Raw genomic sequence first — 16,697 nt, 5'->3', positions numbered from 1 at the left:
CCCTCTAGAGACAGAGGATACCTGACCAACGTGCAACGAGACAGATGTGGCTGTTTCTACGACATTTTGAGATTAAATACGTCTTTAAATTAAAATGACAGAAATTATACCTGCTTTGAATAGAAACATTACTGCATGAATTCTACATTGGTTACTGTCGCTGATGTCACAGAGGTCAAAGAGGTCAACAGGAGGTCAGGTCAGAGGTCGCACCTGCTACGGTTGGCCAGTGGCCATCTGCCATGTTACTGTCACAACAAATGGGTTCATTACCAGCAGGGTGCGAGAGGACAGACACCTTAAAAGAATTGGGGGACACTAACGATAACCAGGACTGTCTAATCCCTGTCACACCATTAGCGATAGTTAGAGGACTCAACTTGGTTTCTAAATAGTTTTAGCATGGACATTGCCACTTAAGGCTACCACAATTTTAAAGTAGTCAACTGGATGGGGATCCCTATGGGTTGGGAGCAATCAGCCAATGGGAAAATCTCAATTTCATCCTCCTCAAATCCCATTGAAGGAGAAGGTCAGAGGGGAGGGACCTCTGCCTTTCTCATCAATGGCTTTTGAGAAGGAGACAAGGAGAGAGGAGTATGAAATTGAGACCTTCCCATATATCAGAGCGAGACACACTCTTTTCAAGCAGCATCGATACAGCTATGACCGGACGTGATTTTCATAGCAGGTTAGGAGACCATTTTCGAAGTGGAGTGAAAAGAGTGTTTCTCAGATCAGAGCATTGTCTTCTTCTTCAAATTGGGTGCTATGGTTTCTAAATGGCTTCAAGCTATATCACCTCCATCTAGTGGCCACAATAAATTAATGACATACAAGATTTGGTTCAGGCCTCCAGTACAGCAGGTGGCCAGCCTGGTCTCATAGACTAGACGTAAGATAGTAAATGTAAATCGGGGACACTAAATTTATTATGATAAACTCAGCAAAAAAATAAATGTCCTCTTACTGTCAACTGTGTTTATTTTCAGCAAATTTAACATGTGTAAATATTTGTATGAACATAACAAGATTCAACAACTGAAACATAAACTGAACAAGTTCCACAGACATGTAACTAACAGAAATGGAATAATGTGTCCCTGAACAAAGGGGGGGGGGGGGGGGGGGTCAAAATCAAAAGTAACAGTCAGTATCTGGTGTGGCCACCAGCTGCATTAAGTACTGCACTGCATCTCCTCCTCATGGACTGCACCAGACTTGCCAGTTCTTGCTGTGAGATTACCCCACTCTTCCACTAAGGCACCTGCAAGTTCCCGGACATTTCTAGGGGGAATGGCCCTAGCCCTCACTCTCCGATCCAACAGATCCCAGACGTGCTCAATGGGATTGAAATCCGGGCTCTTCGCTGGCCATGGCAGAACACTGACATTCCTGTCTTACAGGAAATCACGCAAAGAACAAGCAGTATGGCTGGTGGCATTGTCATGCTGGAGGGTCATGTCAGGACGAGCCTGCAGGAAGTGTACCACATGAGGGAGGAGGATGTCTTCCCTGTAACGCACAGCATTGAGATTGCCTGCAATGACAACAAGCTCAGTCCGATGATTCTGTGACACACCGCCCCAGACCATCAGTGTAACGCTCATAGCCACAACAAATTGGAATTAGTACATATCAAACATATTGCAAATTCGTAACATATTGTAAGAATTGCAATTTGTGACATATCATATGAATTGTCATTTGTAACATATCACACAAAATGGTTTTTGGACATCCACAAATTAATACATACCTTAAGATATCATACTAGAGCATTGGGCCAGTAACCGAAAGGTTGCAGGATCGAATTCCCAAGCTGGCAAGGAAAAAATCTGTCGTTCTGCCCCTGAGTAAGGCAGTTAACCCACTGTTCCCCGGCCGCCAAAGATGTGGATGTTGATTGTGGCAACCTGCCGCACCTCTCTGATTCAGAGGGGTTGTGTTAAATGCGGAAAACACAATTCAGTTGAATGCATTCAGTTGTACAACTGACTAGGTATCCCCCTTTCACAATAAATGGAAGGAGGCAGATTTACCTTTACTGTGTTACATCTACCCCTGAGTTCAGGTTGCAAAGGCAGTAAATCACCAATTAGCTGTACACTTTTTTCAAACATAAAAGAAGAATCAAATTGACTACGTTACAATGCTGCTGTCACAGACACCATAATGCCACACATACAAAGATGAGACCTCTTTCCACTTCTATAGTCACGCCACAGCATTTAGCATCCAGTAACTGTCTCACTGCATGAATCAACACCCATACAAACGAATGGAGTTAGAATAAAGGATTTTCTATTGTTAGCAGTGCACCTCGGAAACAACTGTTACTTTACAGAGATGTACCTGTAGAGCAAAGGAGGCTGCTGAGGGGAGGACGGCTCATAATAATGGCTGGAACGGAGCAAATGGAATGGAATTAAACACATGGCAACCTTGTGTTGTATTTGATACCATTCCACAATTCCGCTCCAGCCATTACCACGAGCCCGTCCTCACACATTAATAATTATTAAGGTGCCACCAAACTCCTGTGCTGTAGAGATGCCTAACAGCGTGACACTGTATACTTTGCACAGCATAGTTTCATTTCTACCTCATTTGGATTTCATGAGGAGCATGACAAACTGTCCATTAAGAACCCATTTAAGGTGAGTTACAGAGAGATGAGATACATTAGCAATTCCCTGAAGCACTTGCTGTTCTGAGAGATCGTATTCTCTTCACGCAGGATCTGGATGTTATTATTAGATAGACCACCTCAGTCAGTGAGATAGGTTTAATGACCATCTGCAGAGAAAATGACAAGATATGTAACATCAGCCTGGTCTCATAGACTAGACGTAACATAGTACATGTGGTAAGATATGATATGTTGTGTTTGGTATTGTTACATAAGACAGATAGTTACTTCAGGCAATAACGAAAGTAGGGTGGTTATTCGGGCGTACAACACAACATCAAGCAACCCAGAGGTTGCGAGTTGGAATCTCATCACGGACAATGTTAGCATTTGAGCTAATTAGCACATTTTCAACTACTTACTACTTTTTAGCTACTTTTCAACTACTTAGCATGTTAGCTAACCCTTCCCCTAACCCTAACCTTAACCATTTAATCTAACTCCTAAACTTAACCCTAACCATAACCCTAACCCTTTAACTCCTCGCCTAGCTAACGTTAGCCAGCTATGTTACAAATTCTAGACAGCTGGCTAACGTTAACCACCTGGCTAGAATTTGTAACATATCATATGTCTACCGTGGGTTTGCAATTCCCTCTGCAGTTATGAGCTGATAGAATCATATTACCAACCTGGTCTTAGAGCATTTCGTATTATTATTATGTACGTAAATCCGAGACTCCATTTAGTATGATATGTTACATTTCGTATGGTATTTATTAATTTGTCAATGTCCATTACACATTTCGTATGATATGTTAGGAATTTCAATTCATATTATATGTTATGAATTTGCAAACGTGCAATATGTTATGAATTTCCAAAATGTACTATATGTTAAGAATTTGTCAAATGTATTATATCTTACGAATTCTAGCTAGGTGGCTAGATGGCTAACGTTAGGTAGCTGGCTAATGTTAGCAAGGCTAGGGGTTAGGGTTAAGATTAGGGTTGGTGTTAGGGGAAGGGTAAGGGTTAAAGGGTTAAGGTTAGGTTTAGGGTTAGGGTGCACTAACATGCTAAGTAGTTTCAAAGTAGCTCAAAAGTATTAAGTAGTGGAAAAGTTGCTAATTAGCTATAATGCTTAAGTTGTCCGTGAAGAGATTCAAACTTGCAACCTATGGTTTGCTGGACATTTACATTATATGCCCACCCATCCGTAGCAAAAAAGTAGTAAGTCGTTGAAAAGTTGCAAATCAGCAAAATATTTTCATGAAGAGATTCAAACTCACAACCTTTGCTTTGCTTGACATTTATGTTCTATGACCACCCATCCACTCACAACCATACCAAACATAACATATCATACTATTTTGAGTGTCCCGGATTCAATTAAATATTGAATTTATATTTACTATGTTAAGTCTAGTCTATGAGACCAGGCTGACGGAAGACACCTGGGTGGGAGACAGTGGAGAATAAAACCATCAGCAAGATTTTATTTGTCTTCTGTCCTGGAACAGTCTTTATAGACTCATGGGAACAACACCAGATATTTAACTTGTGATTTATGTTATTTTGAACACCTTACTTTTGTGACATGTAGCCTATGAAAAGTGGCCACTCTAACCAGTTCAGCCAGAATGCTTGTAATACATTTGGTATGTTTGAACATGAACATATTTTCCCATATTCCAATAAATAGACTGCCTACATGGTCTAATGTTTATGATAATTGATTTACAGAATGGTGACCAAGACCAAGCAGCTGATGCTCACGTGTTTTTTTTTTTTGCAGTATGAAATAACGGGGGTGCAAAGGGTAGGTGGAAGGAGTCAGGCTGTTGTCACATGGTTTGTGTTTGCTGCCTGGTTAGTGGGAGTGGTTGAGACATTTTATGAGAGAAGTTGAACAGTTATGTATTAAATCTTCAGAAACCTCAAAAGTTGAAGGGGACCACAACATCTGCATTGCATTGGCCTGAAAATATGGAAATTCCTGCCGTAAACCTCAAGGTAAAGTCGGTTGTTAACATGTTTGCAATAGTTGTAAGTCATACATACAATGCTAACTTTATTTACACTGTTCTTACTTGATACGCACTTCGACAGTATTTACATGATTTTATTAACGCGTCACATCAGCCCGGTTACAGTTACAGGAACATAAGCGCTCTGTCATTGTAGACTAAAAAATAGCAACAATTGTGTAACAATCTTCTCCCTTCTATTGCGTGAAATGACTCAGTCAGGGCTTATCACGAGATGCTGAATTCGTGGTTAAACTTCTCCAATCAATTCACGTTCTTAATTTATTGTAAATCACTGATCGTTTAATGAAATGTCAGGCATCCGTTATCAATTCAAGTGGAGTTGACGCAAATTGCCTCATTGGGCACAAAAAAATTGAAAATCACGTGTATGATGTTTACTTTCTTTGTCCCCACAGGCCATAGTACTAATGCACTGGCTACTGACCATCTGGTGAGTAAGTGGGTGGGTTGGCTCCTCTCAAGGGTTTTTCATACACCTGTGGAATTTCGCTTGTATCCGACTCCAACTGAGGAAAGTGGTCTACATGGTTCACTTGTGTTGCGTTTTCTCTATGGATGGCTGCACAAACATAATGCTCTACCTGAAGACTTCATAGTTACAGTCAGTCACACAAGAGGTGGACTTTAACCACAGGCTGATAATGGACTATTTCTCAGCTACATGCTTTGCCTCCAGAGTTTGTCAAATACAATTTGGAGATTTATATTAGGCCTACTCTTTTAGAGACGCTAGTGTATGCTGAACATTTGGAAGTGTCTGTTGGTATTTTTTACTGTGTGTGGTTCCTAGGGGCTGCATGGCCTGGCTACCCCCCTCCTATGCCTGGGGGAACTTCAGTGTCTTGGCTGTGGGTGTGTGGGCCATCGCTCAGAGGGACTCCATCGATGCTGTACTTATGGTGAATCACTTCCTCAAACTCCTGTACCATCTCAGACAGAAAATGCCAAAGAATAACCCTCAATTACACACATTACATAAAATGACATCGGAGCTCCAGTCCGCCCACATTAGTCGCTGCTCAACACCATAGTTTATCATGGCGTTGAGTTTAGTCGGCTAGCTATCAATAAGAATCATCCTACCTCATCAGGCTCTTATACTCATTTGTCTAGTTTCTCCATCTGCATTTCTCTTTCAGTTTCTTATTGGGATTGCAGTGACAATATTGACGGACATCATCCATTTTGGGATCTACTATCCGCTGGCCGAGGGTCTAGCAGAGAGGAACAGGGACACATTCCGCTTCAGTGCGGGCATGGCCATCCTGGGCCTGCTACTCAAACCTGTCTCTTGCTTCTTCGTCTACCAAATGTACAGAGAGCGCGGAGGAGATTACAATGTCAACTTTGGTGAGTAGAGGCAGCAGGCGTTAACCATTAGTTTGCAGTAGGGCTAGTTACTCACTGTCACTTCTAATGGTTAAAATAAGTTTTTGGGGTTTGTAGAAATAGTCTCAGGACTATCCCTGGACTGGTATGGACAAAGTCTGAAGCATGGTGGGATGTGATATCATTCTAGTGCCAAGGAGTTGTTGAGAGGAAATAACATTCTCCAGGCTATAATCTTGCCTGGGCTGTTTTATGTCGTTGGCCATGAGAGGATTGTAGTGCACAGGCTGGCTGCTCAGAGCCTTTGTGTAAAACTGTAGTGCAGGCAGATCAAACCAGAGTCAAGCTAATTGAGTTACAGAGACGGTCACAAGACAAATGCGCCTGAGACACCCACTAACTAGTGGACCATCCTAGCCAGGTCACATATCATCGATTAGCAAAATAATCTGATTGGAGTTCCTCTGTCTTTCCCAGCTAATTGGAAGAATACAGTATACAGTAAAGGACAATTAGAAAGTGGAATCTATAATGGCAGTGGCAGAACCCATTCCCTTCTCAACTTGATCTAAGTCAAACTGAGATGTTAGCACAACACAAGTCCTGGGTGTTTTTGCAGAGGTTTGGTGACTGTTCTCAAAACCTACTGGAACAGGAATGGCATGTTATGTTGCCCCGTAGAGCAGTAGGACATGCCTGAAATCCATTTGAATGGTGTGTCCATACTAGATAATTTGATGGTTCTGTCAGGCCTTGTTACCCTGAATAGACAAAGATATGTTTTGTCAAAAGTTGTATAAGTTGATCAACCCAATTTGACTCCCATGTATATTCAAATAAGAATAGAGCATTAATGAAGTTGACTTGGCTGTGGTAAAGTTGAATGAAGCACAGCAGGGACATGTGACTTTGATTGGAAACTAGGTGATTAATATAGTTAATGTTCTTCTAAGTTTTCAAGGTCTCTTTTAAATGCTCTCTGATTGCTTGACATGGGGGGGGGGGGGGGCTCTGGGATCAAGGTGGCGTCCTGCAGTGCTATACACAAAGGAGAAGGCAATCAAGGTGTGTGTCGATTTAAAACCATTTAACGCTGATAAGTACAGGACATTATGTAGAATTACAGTACCAGAAGTTAGTATTTTGATTGGCAGTCATAAAAGCACTTCTCACATTACTTTGCCCCTTGACATTACTTACAAGAAATTAGGCTGAAGTCTATTTCTTGTACCAGCGTTTCTATAAGCATTCAAGTGCAAAATGGCTGCAGTGCATCACCCTTCTACATTATTACACATGATAACAAAGTAAACCATTTATTTATTCCACTTTCATCAAAAATATTAAAGGTAAACTCAACAAAATTACATTGCCATCAGCAGCACTGCAGATATTGAGACTAGATGCAAGACTTTGCCCTCACACACACAGTATCTGTGAACGTGCATGGGTTCGCTTCACACTGTTCGCAGCATGGTAGCCTGGGCACCAAAACAGAGAAGTTGAACCTCGCACTTCAATGCGCTCAGTTGTTGTGGAAATTGACCAACTATGCTGTTTACTTTCTGCATCTACGTCATATCTTAGTCTAAATTTAAATCAGGGCACAAAACCCTGTTATAGTCAGCTTTCGTCTTCCCATACCAAACATCCAATTGTCACCATTTCACTAAACCTCACACTGTCGCACTACTAGTGATTGAATGTTGTCTTTAGCTTTCTGTCTGTGAGTGGAAACAATCCTCTGTCTTGTCTGTTGTATCTCTGTTCTGACCCTGTTTGCGTTTTGTCTCCACCTTTCCCCCTTCTGCTGCTTGCCTCTGACCCTCAGACTTAGACACCTCAGTGGACAGTCGCTGCACCACGGATAGTGCCGACAGTGCCTTTATCGGCCGCCGCTACTGATCCTCATCTTCTTTTTCATCATTCCTTTATTTCCGTCAATCCTCCCCTCACACAGGAAGTAAGGGAAACTGCTGGGCTGAAGAACTACAGGCATGCCTCTACTTCTTGTCCTGTTTTCTGACTGTCCAGTCTTACCTCTTGCCACATGACTCCAGTATCTGTGTTTGTGTCCTATCATCCTCCTCTGCCAATCACACATCTGCTTGTCACTCCTTCCTAAAATTCTGAAAGTGACATCTGTTTCACTCCATGAAAATGATCTTTACATATTCTTGCTTGATGTTTGTGCTTTTGTTTGATTTAATGTTTTTATGACTTTACGAAGTAAATAATATTTGACTGGATCTATTTATCAGAATAAGGTTGAATATTTAAGGTCATAAATGGATGATTTGAGATTTTAACAACTTTGTGCACTTATATATCACGGTGTTAGACTTTCAAAAATTTATTTATGCAGACATTTTAAAGTAATATTTTTAATAAACGCTATTTAAGTGAAAATGCTCAATCCATTTTTGCGTCAGTGTTTTCGTTATCTGATTTTCATTATCCATAGTGGTTGAACGCTAAGGTTGGCTCTTATAAGATTGATCACATGTTGGGCACTCAATTTCTATGTTCCCAGGTTTGGTTTTAGGCAGCCATTGGTATTCTGTCTGAGTGACCATACAGGACTGGGCGACTGTTCAGTATGCACTAGTGGTTCATCATGAGTGAATACTGCAGCCTGTAGGATTATCCCCACATATTTCCTCTTCAAAAGTGTGTTCTAAATCAAGTTTGTTTGCGATGTGGTGTTTTGAAGGGACTCTCATATACAGGGGTTTCAGTGTAAACAATTCCCAAGGAGTTTGGCTTTGTAGATATCCATTCATTTTATCTCCTGGGTGGTGTTCTGTTCCTCCCTTTTCATTCTCTATCATTTGACTGTGGGTCACCTGACTGTGGTAGTCACACACACAATCATAGCTGTGTTAGTGAGTCCTGCAGCTTGGTGTCATTGAATGTAATTCAATTGTAATTTGCCATTTTCTGTATGAACGTTCAACCTTAACATGGAGGTTGATGTTGGGTTTTATGTTGAAACAATGATAAAAACATTTGACAGTTTAATGTTCTATGTATCAGCTATATTTTGAAAGATCTCTTGTCTCTACACAGCAGGCTTCCCCAGTGTAACACGAAACAGAGATGCTTACCAGTCCATTGACCAGCAGGACCAGTCCACCAGCTCAGCCAACCCCTTCAACCAGGCCGAGGGCACCAAGCCTGGACCACCACACTCCTACTGAGATACAGCACTCACTTTATTCTCTTGGAATTACATGGTGTCATGAAGACATCCATAATGTTTTTCCATATGTTTTTTTTCCTTTCATATGGGTATTTGCGAACTGCAAAAGACCTTTTGTCCTGAGCTTTATTCAATCCCTTACCAGTAATGCCTCGTTCTAAATACTCACTGTCATGGTAAAATAATATGATCTGCTTACTGTATGCTTGATGCTCAGGGTAATGTCACATACCTTGGACACAAGCCCAACACTAAAATGAGAGAAGTGAAGTTTTTGAATTTTATGGTGTAGTAATAACAGTGGGATAATACAGAATTATACAGCGGAGTTTGCCTGCCCTCTTACCAATATCTACCCTGTCCTAAATGCTACTATATTTCTTACTTTATTTAAAAGATGCCTGATGAAAGGTCTATGTTGTCCTAACCCTTGAAGATGGACATGAGTGTTTACAACAGTATTATTGCCAGTGTTTGGAATAACCAGTGCTCTGGTTTTGTGTTATTTTTAGCAAGCCTTATGTTAGTGTTATTTTTAGCAAGCCTTATGTTAGTGTATCATAAGCTATTCTCAGCACCACCATCTACTCAAATCAAAACGTATTGAAGATAATGTCAAATAGAGAGGTTAATGGTGGTGCAGTTTTGTAAACCCTTCCATTTGACTATTCATTTTAACACAATCCTGTCAGACATTTCCAGTTTTACCTCACAATCTGACTATGTGACAGAGCATTACAGCTTTCAGGGAGGACTTGTATCTCTTTGTTATAAAGTGAAATATAACCCTCTAATGTTAGATCCTGTTTCAGGATCAGGAGGGTTTTGAAAAGGTCAAGATGTAGAAAGCGTGCAAGTCATTTGGTCTGCAACGGTTCTTTGACATTCTTTATTGAAACTAGTTCACTGTGAGTATACTTTTAAAATCAGTATTAAGAATGAGAAACTTTCTGCCTTCTATACCTTACAGGTAGGATTTACCTCTGAGCTGAGAGAGAAGCAGATGCCTGTTACAGCCTAGTAAATATGAACCAGGAAGAACAACTATATTCCTGGTTGTGATTTGCATAGTTTTGTCAGTGTTTAACAGGGCACATTCCTTGTAAAATGTTAGCACTTGTGTCCTCAATCATTCCAAATGCATATTTTTTTTTATGTACCTGATCAATTTTGTAAGATTTGTGTCTTTGCCTTTCATGTGTAAATGCCCTAAAGCCTTCGTCAAAGAACACTACTCTTATCTTTACATTGACTGTGAAGCAATTTTCGTGAACAACTGTGTTTGTCCCAGCAGTGTTGAGTTGTTCTCTTGAGAAAATACAGACACTCTTTATTGATCTGAATGAGTTACAAGCCATATTGATTTGAGTAACATGGGTGAATACCAAACATTCACAACCTTGAAATTCTATCCACAAGTTAATAAAAAAACTACAGCTCTGACATAATTTACATTTTTCATGGAGTGTTTTATTGAAGTATTATCCAGGGTTGAGAAAAATATGCATAATGTACTTTAAAAAAACGAAATGCTGCAGTACTTGCACTTACAACCAAATGCTATACCCTTGCACTTGTCTATGAAAACACTAGACAATTAAACGGTTTTCTACACTTAACAAAAATATTAATGCAACAATTTCAAAGATTTTACTGAGTTACAGTTCATATAAGGAATTTAGTCAATTGAAATAAATTAGGCCCTAATCTATGGATTTAACATGGCTGGGAATACAGATATGCATCTGTTGGTGACATAGACCTTAAACAAAAAGGTAGGGACGTGGATCAGAAAACCATTTAGTATCTGGTGTGACCACCATTTGCCTCATGCAGCACGACACATCTTCGTGTGAAGTTGATCAGGCTGTTAACATTCAATTATCTGGCAACAGCTCTGGTGGGCATTCCTACAGTCAGCTTGCCAATTGCACGCTCCCTCAAAACCTGAGACATCTGTGGCATTGTGTAGTGTAACAAAACTGCACATTTTAGAGTGGCCTTTTATTGTCACCAGCACAAGGTCCACCTGTGTAATGATCATGCGGTTTAATCAGGTTCTTGATATTCCACACCTGTCAGGTGGATGGATTATCTTGGCAAAGGAGAAACTAACAGGGATGTAAACAATTTTGTGCAAATTTTTTGAACAATACGCTTTTTGTGTTTATGGAACATTTCTGGGATCTTTTATTTCAGCTCATGAAATATGGCACCAACACTTTACATGTTTTTATATTTTCGTTCAGTGTAAACAACAGATCTTTTACATTTGTCTTTATATAAGACAATACAGAGCACTGTTTCTACAAGGTGCACAGTACAAGACAACATGGCTATTGTTGGTTAAGTTGTTTCCATTGACTCTTTATAGGAGAGCCTGTCTGGCAGGAATTATAATAGAACCCACTTGAGCTCTTCTTAAACATATTGACAATTTATAGTGCTGTATGATTTTCAAAGTAGTGTCGTGGAAATTCTTACACAGGGACACTCGAAGTCAATCTTAAATGAATCATCCTTTATTTGTCAGGCCGCTGGAGAGGTTCCAACCAACTCAATGCACCATAGTACACATGTCAATCAGGAGTTCTGCTTGGGCAGTCCCAACAGTTGTCTTATATACGGCTATTCACAGACAACTTATATTTGCATGATTTAGCATAATTAATTAATCATTACAGTTTTTTTTCATTAATGTGACCGACCAATACTGGTTCATAACATGTGACAGACCAACACCTCACGAGGCTTCTTCTCTCTAAGCTGAGACCTTGAAACAGATATCTTTCTTTCATGCCAAATTGCAGATACTGATAAGTGAGGATTCATTAAATTAGTCACTTGTATGAACACATAAATTGGCTATTAGAACAGCACATGAATAGAACACAGAAATTAGTTATCAGAAAAGCACAAACATTAAAATTCCTTTACAGTACTTTTTATTAAGGTGACTCCTAAACAGGCTTTACCATATCATACATCTCCGTCATGCATCATAATGATGTTCCCACCATGTCCCTTCCTTTTTCTTCTTCCCTCTCTTTCAATCTGTCTCTCCTCTCAGACAGGTCTCTGATAACCTTGGCACTGCTCTTCCCTGCCAGGAGCCACTCCACAGCCCCACCACTGCTTTGATTTATCAGAGTAGACTGGACAGGACACTGATCTACCTTGGTTTACAGCCCTGACCCTTTTACACTCAACTGTATTTATTCTGTCGGTATTATATTTAATACATTGCCAAAGTAGATTTAAACTTGAAAAATCTAGGAATAATTTATTAATTGGCTTTTGGTGAGATTTCACTCTGGTATGCAATTCTTCTGCTACTGTTAGTTTACCAAAGTTACTGTAATCTTCAGTCATTTTGGTAATCAACAGAAAATTTATGGCACTCTATTGTAACTTTAGTAATTTATACTTGAATAACTTATTTTTCAGAATTATTCATATATAGTATTCATTTTTTACATCTGTCTCCATATTTTCCATGAATTTCTAGTAGATAGACCTTATGGTTCAAGATAAATTAGCCTAATTAATGAAAAAAAGCATCTAAAATCAACAATGGCATTACTTTCAATTAACTCTGCAACTCTTCAAACTATTGACATAGTAAAATAAATAAAGTTGTGTAAAAAAAATATAAAGGATATTTCATGCTGAAAACCTCAACCGAGACCCACTCCAATTTGCATACCACTGCAACAGAACGACAGATGATGCAATTTCAATTGCACTTCATATTGCCCTCTCCCACCTGTACAAGAGGGGAATTAACAATGTGGGAATGCTGTTCATAGACTACAGCTCAGCGTTCAACACCATAGTTCCCTCCGAGCTCACCACCAAGCTAGGGACGCTGGGACTGAACCCCTCCCTCTGCAACTGGATCCGGAGGGTGTTAATGGAAGCCTCTCCAACATAATCCAAGTAGAGTCTAGGGCAGCTGTCTAGGCCACTTACTTTTTTCAATCTTTACTAATGACCTGCCATTGGCTCTGAGTAAAGCCTGTGTGTCTATGTATGCTGATGACTCAACACTATACACGTCAGCTACACTTAATAAAGAACTGCAGTCAGTTTCAGATTGGGTGGCAATAAATGAATTAGTCCTAAATATTTAAAAAACTAAAAGCATTGTATTTGGGACAAATCATTCCACTAAACCTCAACTAAATCGTGTAATGAATAATGTGGAAATTGAACAAGTTGGAGTAACCCTGGATTGTAAATTGTCATGGTCAAAACATATTGATGCAACATTAGCTAAGATGGGGAGAGGTCTGTCCATAATAAAGCGCTGCTCTGCCTTCTTAACAACGCGATCAACAAGGCAGGTCATACAGGCCCCAGTTTTGTGTTGTAGATATGTGATAGTAGAGTAGTGGCCTGAGGGCACACACTTAATGTGTTCTGAAATATATTGTAATGTTTTTAAAATTGTATATAACTGCCTTCATTTTGCTGGGCCCCAGGAAGAGTACCTGCTGCCTTTGCAGCAGCTAATGGGTATCCATAATAAATACAAATCCTGGACTTCCTGACAGGTCGGCCCCATGTGGTGAGGGTAGGCAACACCACCTCCACCTCCACCTCGCTGACCCTCAACAAATCAAATTTTATTTGTCGCATACACATACAAGGGGGCCCCTCAGGGTGCGTGCTCAGTCCCCTCCTGTACTCCCTGTTCACTCATGACTGCACGGCCAGGCACGACTCCAACACTATCATTAGGTTTGCTGATGACACAACAGTGGTAGGCCTGATCACCGACGAGTCAGTCTACAGGGAGGAGGGCAGAGACTTAGCAATGTGGTGCCATGACAGCAACCTCTCTTTCAATGTCAGTAAGACCAAAGAGCTGATTGTGGACTATAGGAGAAAGAGGTGAGAGCACGCCCCGATCCACATCGACAGGGCTGTTGTGGAGCAGGTTGAGCGCTTTAAGTTCTTTGGCGTCCAAATCACTAAGGACTTAACATGGTCCACACACCTGCACAGTCGTGAAGAGGGTACGGCAGCACCTTTTCCCCTCAGGAGGCTGAAAAGATTTGTTATGGACCTTCAGGTCCTCAAAAAGTTCTACAGCTGCACCATTGAGAGCATCTTGACTGGCTGCATCACTGCTTAGTATGGCAATTGCACCGGCCTTGACCACAAAGCGCTACAACGGGTGGTGCGGACAGCCCAGCATATTACTGGTGCCGAACTCCCTGCCATCAAGGACTATACCAGGAGGCATCAGAGGAAGGCCCGAAAAATTGCCAAAGACTCCAGCCACCAAGGCCATAGACCGTTCACTCTGCTACCATTCTTCTCTGCAGATCCTCTCAAGCTCTGTCAGATTGGACGGGGAGTGTTGTTGCACAGCTATTTTCAGGTCTCTCCAGAGATGTTCGATCAGGTTCAAGTCCGGGCTCTGGCTGGGCCACTCAAGGACATTCAGAGACTTGTCCCGAAGCCACTCCTGCATTGTCTTGGCTGTGTGCTTAGGGTCGTTGTCCTGTTGGAAGGTGAACCTGGCTTCCGTCTGGCCACTACCATAAAGGCCTAATTGGTGGAGTGCTGCAGAGATGGTTGTCCTTCTGGAAGGTTCTCTCATCTCCACAGAGAAACTTTGGAGCTCTGTCAGTGACCATCGGGTTCTTGGTCACCTCCCTGACCAAGGCCCTTCTCCCCTGAATGTTCAGTTTGGCCGGGTGGCCAGCTCTAGGAAGAGTCTTGGTGGTTCCAAAGTTCTTCCATTTAAGAATGATGGAAGGCATTGTGTTCTTTGGGACCTTCAATGCTGCAGAAATGTTTTGGTACCCTTTCTCAATCTGTGCCTCAACACAATCCTGTCTCAGAGCTCAATGGACAATTCCTTCGACCTCATGATTTGTTTTATGCTCTGACATGCACTGTCAACTGTGCAACCTTTTATAGACAGGTGTGTGCCTTTCCAAATCATGTCCAATCAATTGAATTTACCACAGGTGTACTCCAATCAAGTTGAAGAAACATCTCAAGAATGATCAATGGAAACAGGATGCACCTGAGCTCAATTTCGAGTCTCATAGCAAAGGGTCTGGATACTTATGTAAATAAGGTATTTCTGTTTTATATTTGTAATACATTTGCAAAAATGTCTAAAAACCTGTTTTTGCTTTGTCATTATGGGATATTGTGTGTAGTGTGGCAAACCTCTTCAAGGTTAGGAGCATTTGTCACAAATTAAGTGGGAAACTGTCACCAAAATCACCAGAATGAGAGTTCTTTCGAACAGGACAGTACCTGTGTGTTTGTTTCTCCGTCCGGGTCCACCCAGGCTGCAGGCAAGGTCAAGGATAGCAGGGTTCGATACACGAATCGGTTTCTCGGGAGGTCCAGGTCCAAATGCCAACAGGTAAGTCCAAAACAGTCCAGCTCATACACGGTAAATCCAGCCAATATATATCGTCTCTTTCTCTATGGTTCACAGATCCTTCCAGCCCTCTCTCCCTCTTCCTGGTTTGTCTTGACCCTTTATCTGTGGGTCGGCCCCACCTTCTGAGGGTTCCCCTTGCCTCTGGGAATTGTAGCTTTGGCAGTCGGCCATTTTGTGATCTTTAGTTCTGATCGGGGTGGCCATTTTAGTGATCGGGCAGAGCCCGTTTATTAGTTCTGCTCTCACATATCTGCCATTTATCACTCGACCCCCTTCTTTGCCACAGTAGATTGATGAGGGAAACAAATAATTCAATCCATTTTAGAATAAGGCTGTAAGGTAACAAACTGTGGAAAAAGGGAAGCGGTCTGAATACTTTCCAACTGCACTGTATCTTCCTCAAGTACCTTGAACCTCTACACATTGATCTGGTACTGGTACTCCCTGAATATAGCTCCATTCTTGCATATTTTATTTTATTCCTCGTCTTAGTTACTAATTGTTTTAGTTTTTTTATTTCATAAAACTCTACATCATTGAGAAACGTTCGTAAGCAACAATTTCACTGTGAAGGCTACACCAGTTGTATTCTGTGCATGTGATAAATACAATTTTATTTGATAAAGAGTAAAACGGACGACTAGAAAAATCTCAAACTAAGTTTTTTTCACCCACTGGGTCATACAGCTGCAAAGACAAGGTATGATTACACAAGCACATATATTTATAACCTCCTAATAGGCGAAGTCAACTCCTTACACATGTAGACAGCCAATTAATCTCTGTTGCTAGGCAGGAACTTAATTGGTTCATCTCACTGGTGTAGTCATGGCCCTTTCTGATGCTAGAACCTTCGTGGGTGTGGAAGTGTATGTGTGTGAGATATAACTGTAGTTGGAGGATCGTTGTGGTGGGACCCTCTGGCCCCCTTCCCAGAGGTTTCTTCTCACTTCATCTGTGTTACCCAGGATCGCTTCTCAGGACCGTAACCCTCCCCATCCACAAGATACTGGCAACTGGAGAGGATGTAGGCTGGCACAGTGTAGGCTGGCTGTCCCGCTATCA

At 41.2% G+C, this 16,697-nt stretch overlaps 1 protein-coding gene across 3 annotated transcripts; it reads left to right on the top strand.

The window, feature by feature from the left end:
• The first annotated feature begins 4,399 nt into the window (after positions 1 to 4,399).
• Positions 4,400 to 10,669, top strand: agtrap (angiotensin II receptor-associated protein). Of its 3 annotated transcripts, none has more exons than XM_071373812.1 (5): positions 4,400 to 4,648; positions 5,082 to 5,116; positions 5,477 to 5,585; positions 5,826 to 6,036; positions 9,085 to 10,669. In XM_071373812.1, the coding sequence occupies exons 1-5, from the start codon at positions 4,622 to 4,624 to the stop codon at positions 9,213 to 9,215; spliced, it is 513 nt and encodes a 170-aa protein (XP_071229913.1). In that variant the 5' UTR covers positions 4,400 to 4,621; the 3' UTR covers positions 9,216 to 10,669. The 3 variants fall into 3 exon arrangements, with proteins under 3 accessions (XP_071229913.1, XP_071229929.1, XP_071229923.1); XM_071373828.1 differs by lacking the exon at positions 9,085 to 10,669 and adding an exon at positions 7,847 to 8,435 and having other exon boundaries at positions 4,458 to 4,648; XM_071373822.1 differs by having other exon boundaries at positions 4,461 to 4,648; positions 9,088 to 10,669.
• Positions 10,670 to 16,697: the final 6,028 nt, after the last annotated feature.

This window comes from Salvelinus alpinus, chromosome 2, assembly GCF_045679555.1.
Source record: "Salvelinus alpinus chromosome 2, SLU_Salpinus.1, whole genome shotgun sequence".
Classification (NCBI taxonomy): domain Eukaryota; kingdom Metazoa; phylum Chordata; class Actinopteri; order Salmoniformes; family Salmonidae; genus Salvelinus; species Salvelinus alpinus.
Note: the sequence above shows the minus strand (reverse complement) of the source record. Positions and strands in the feature narration are given on the sequence as shown.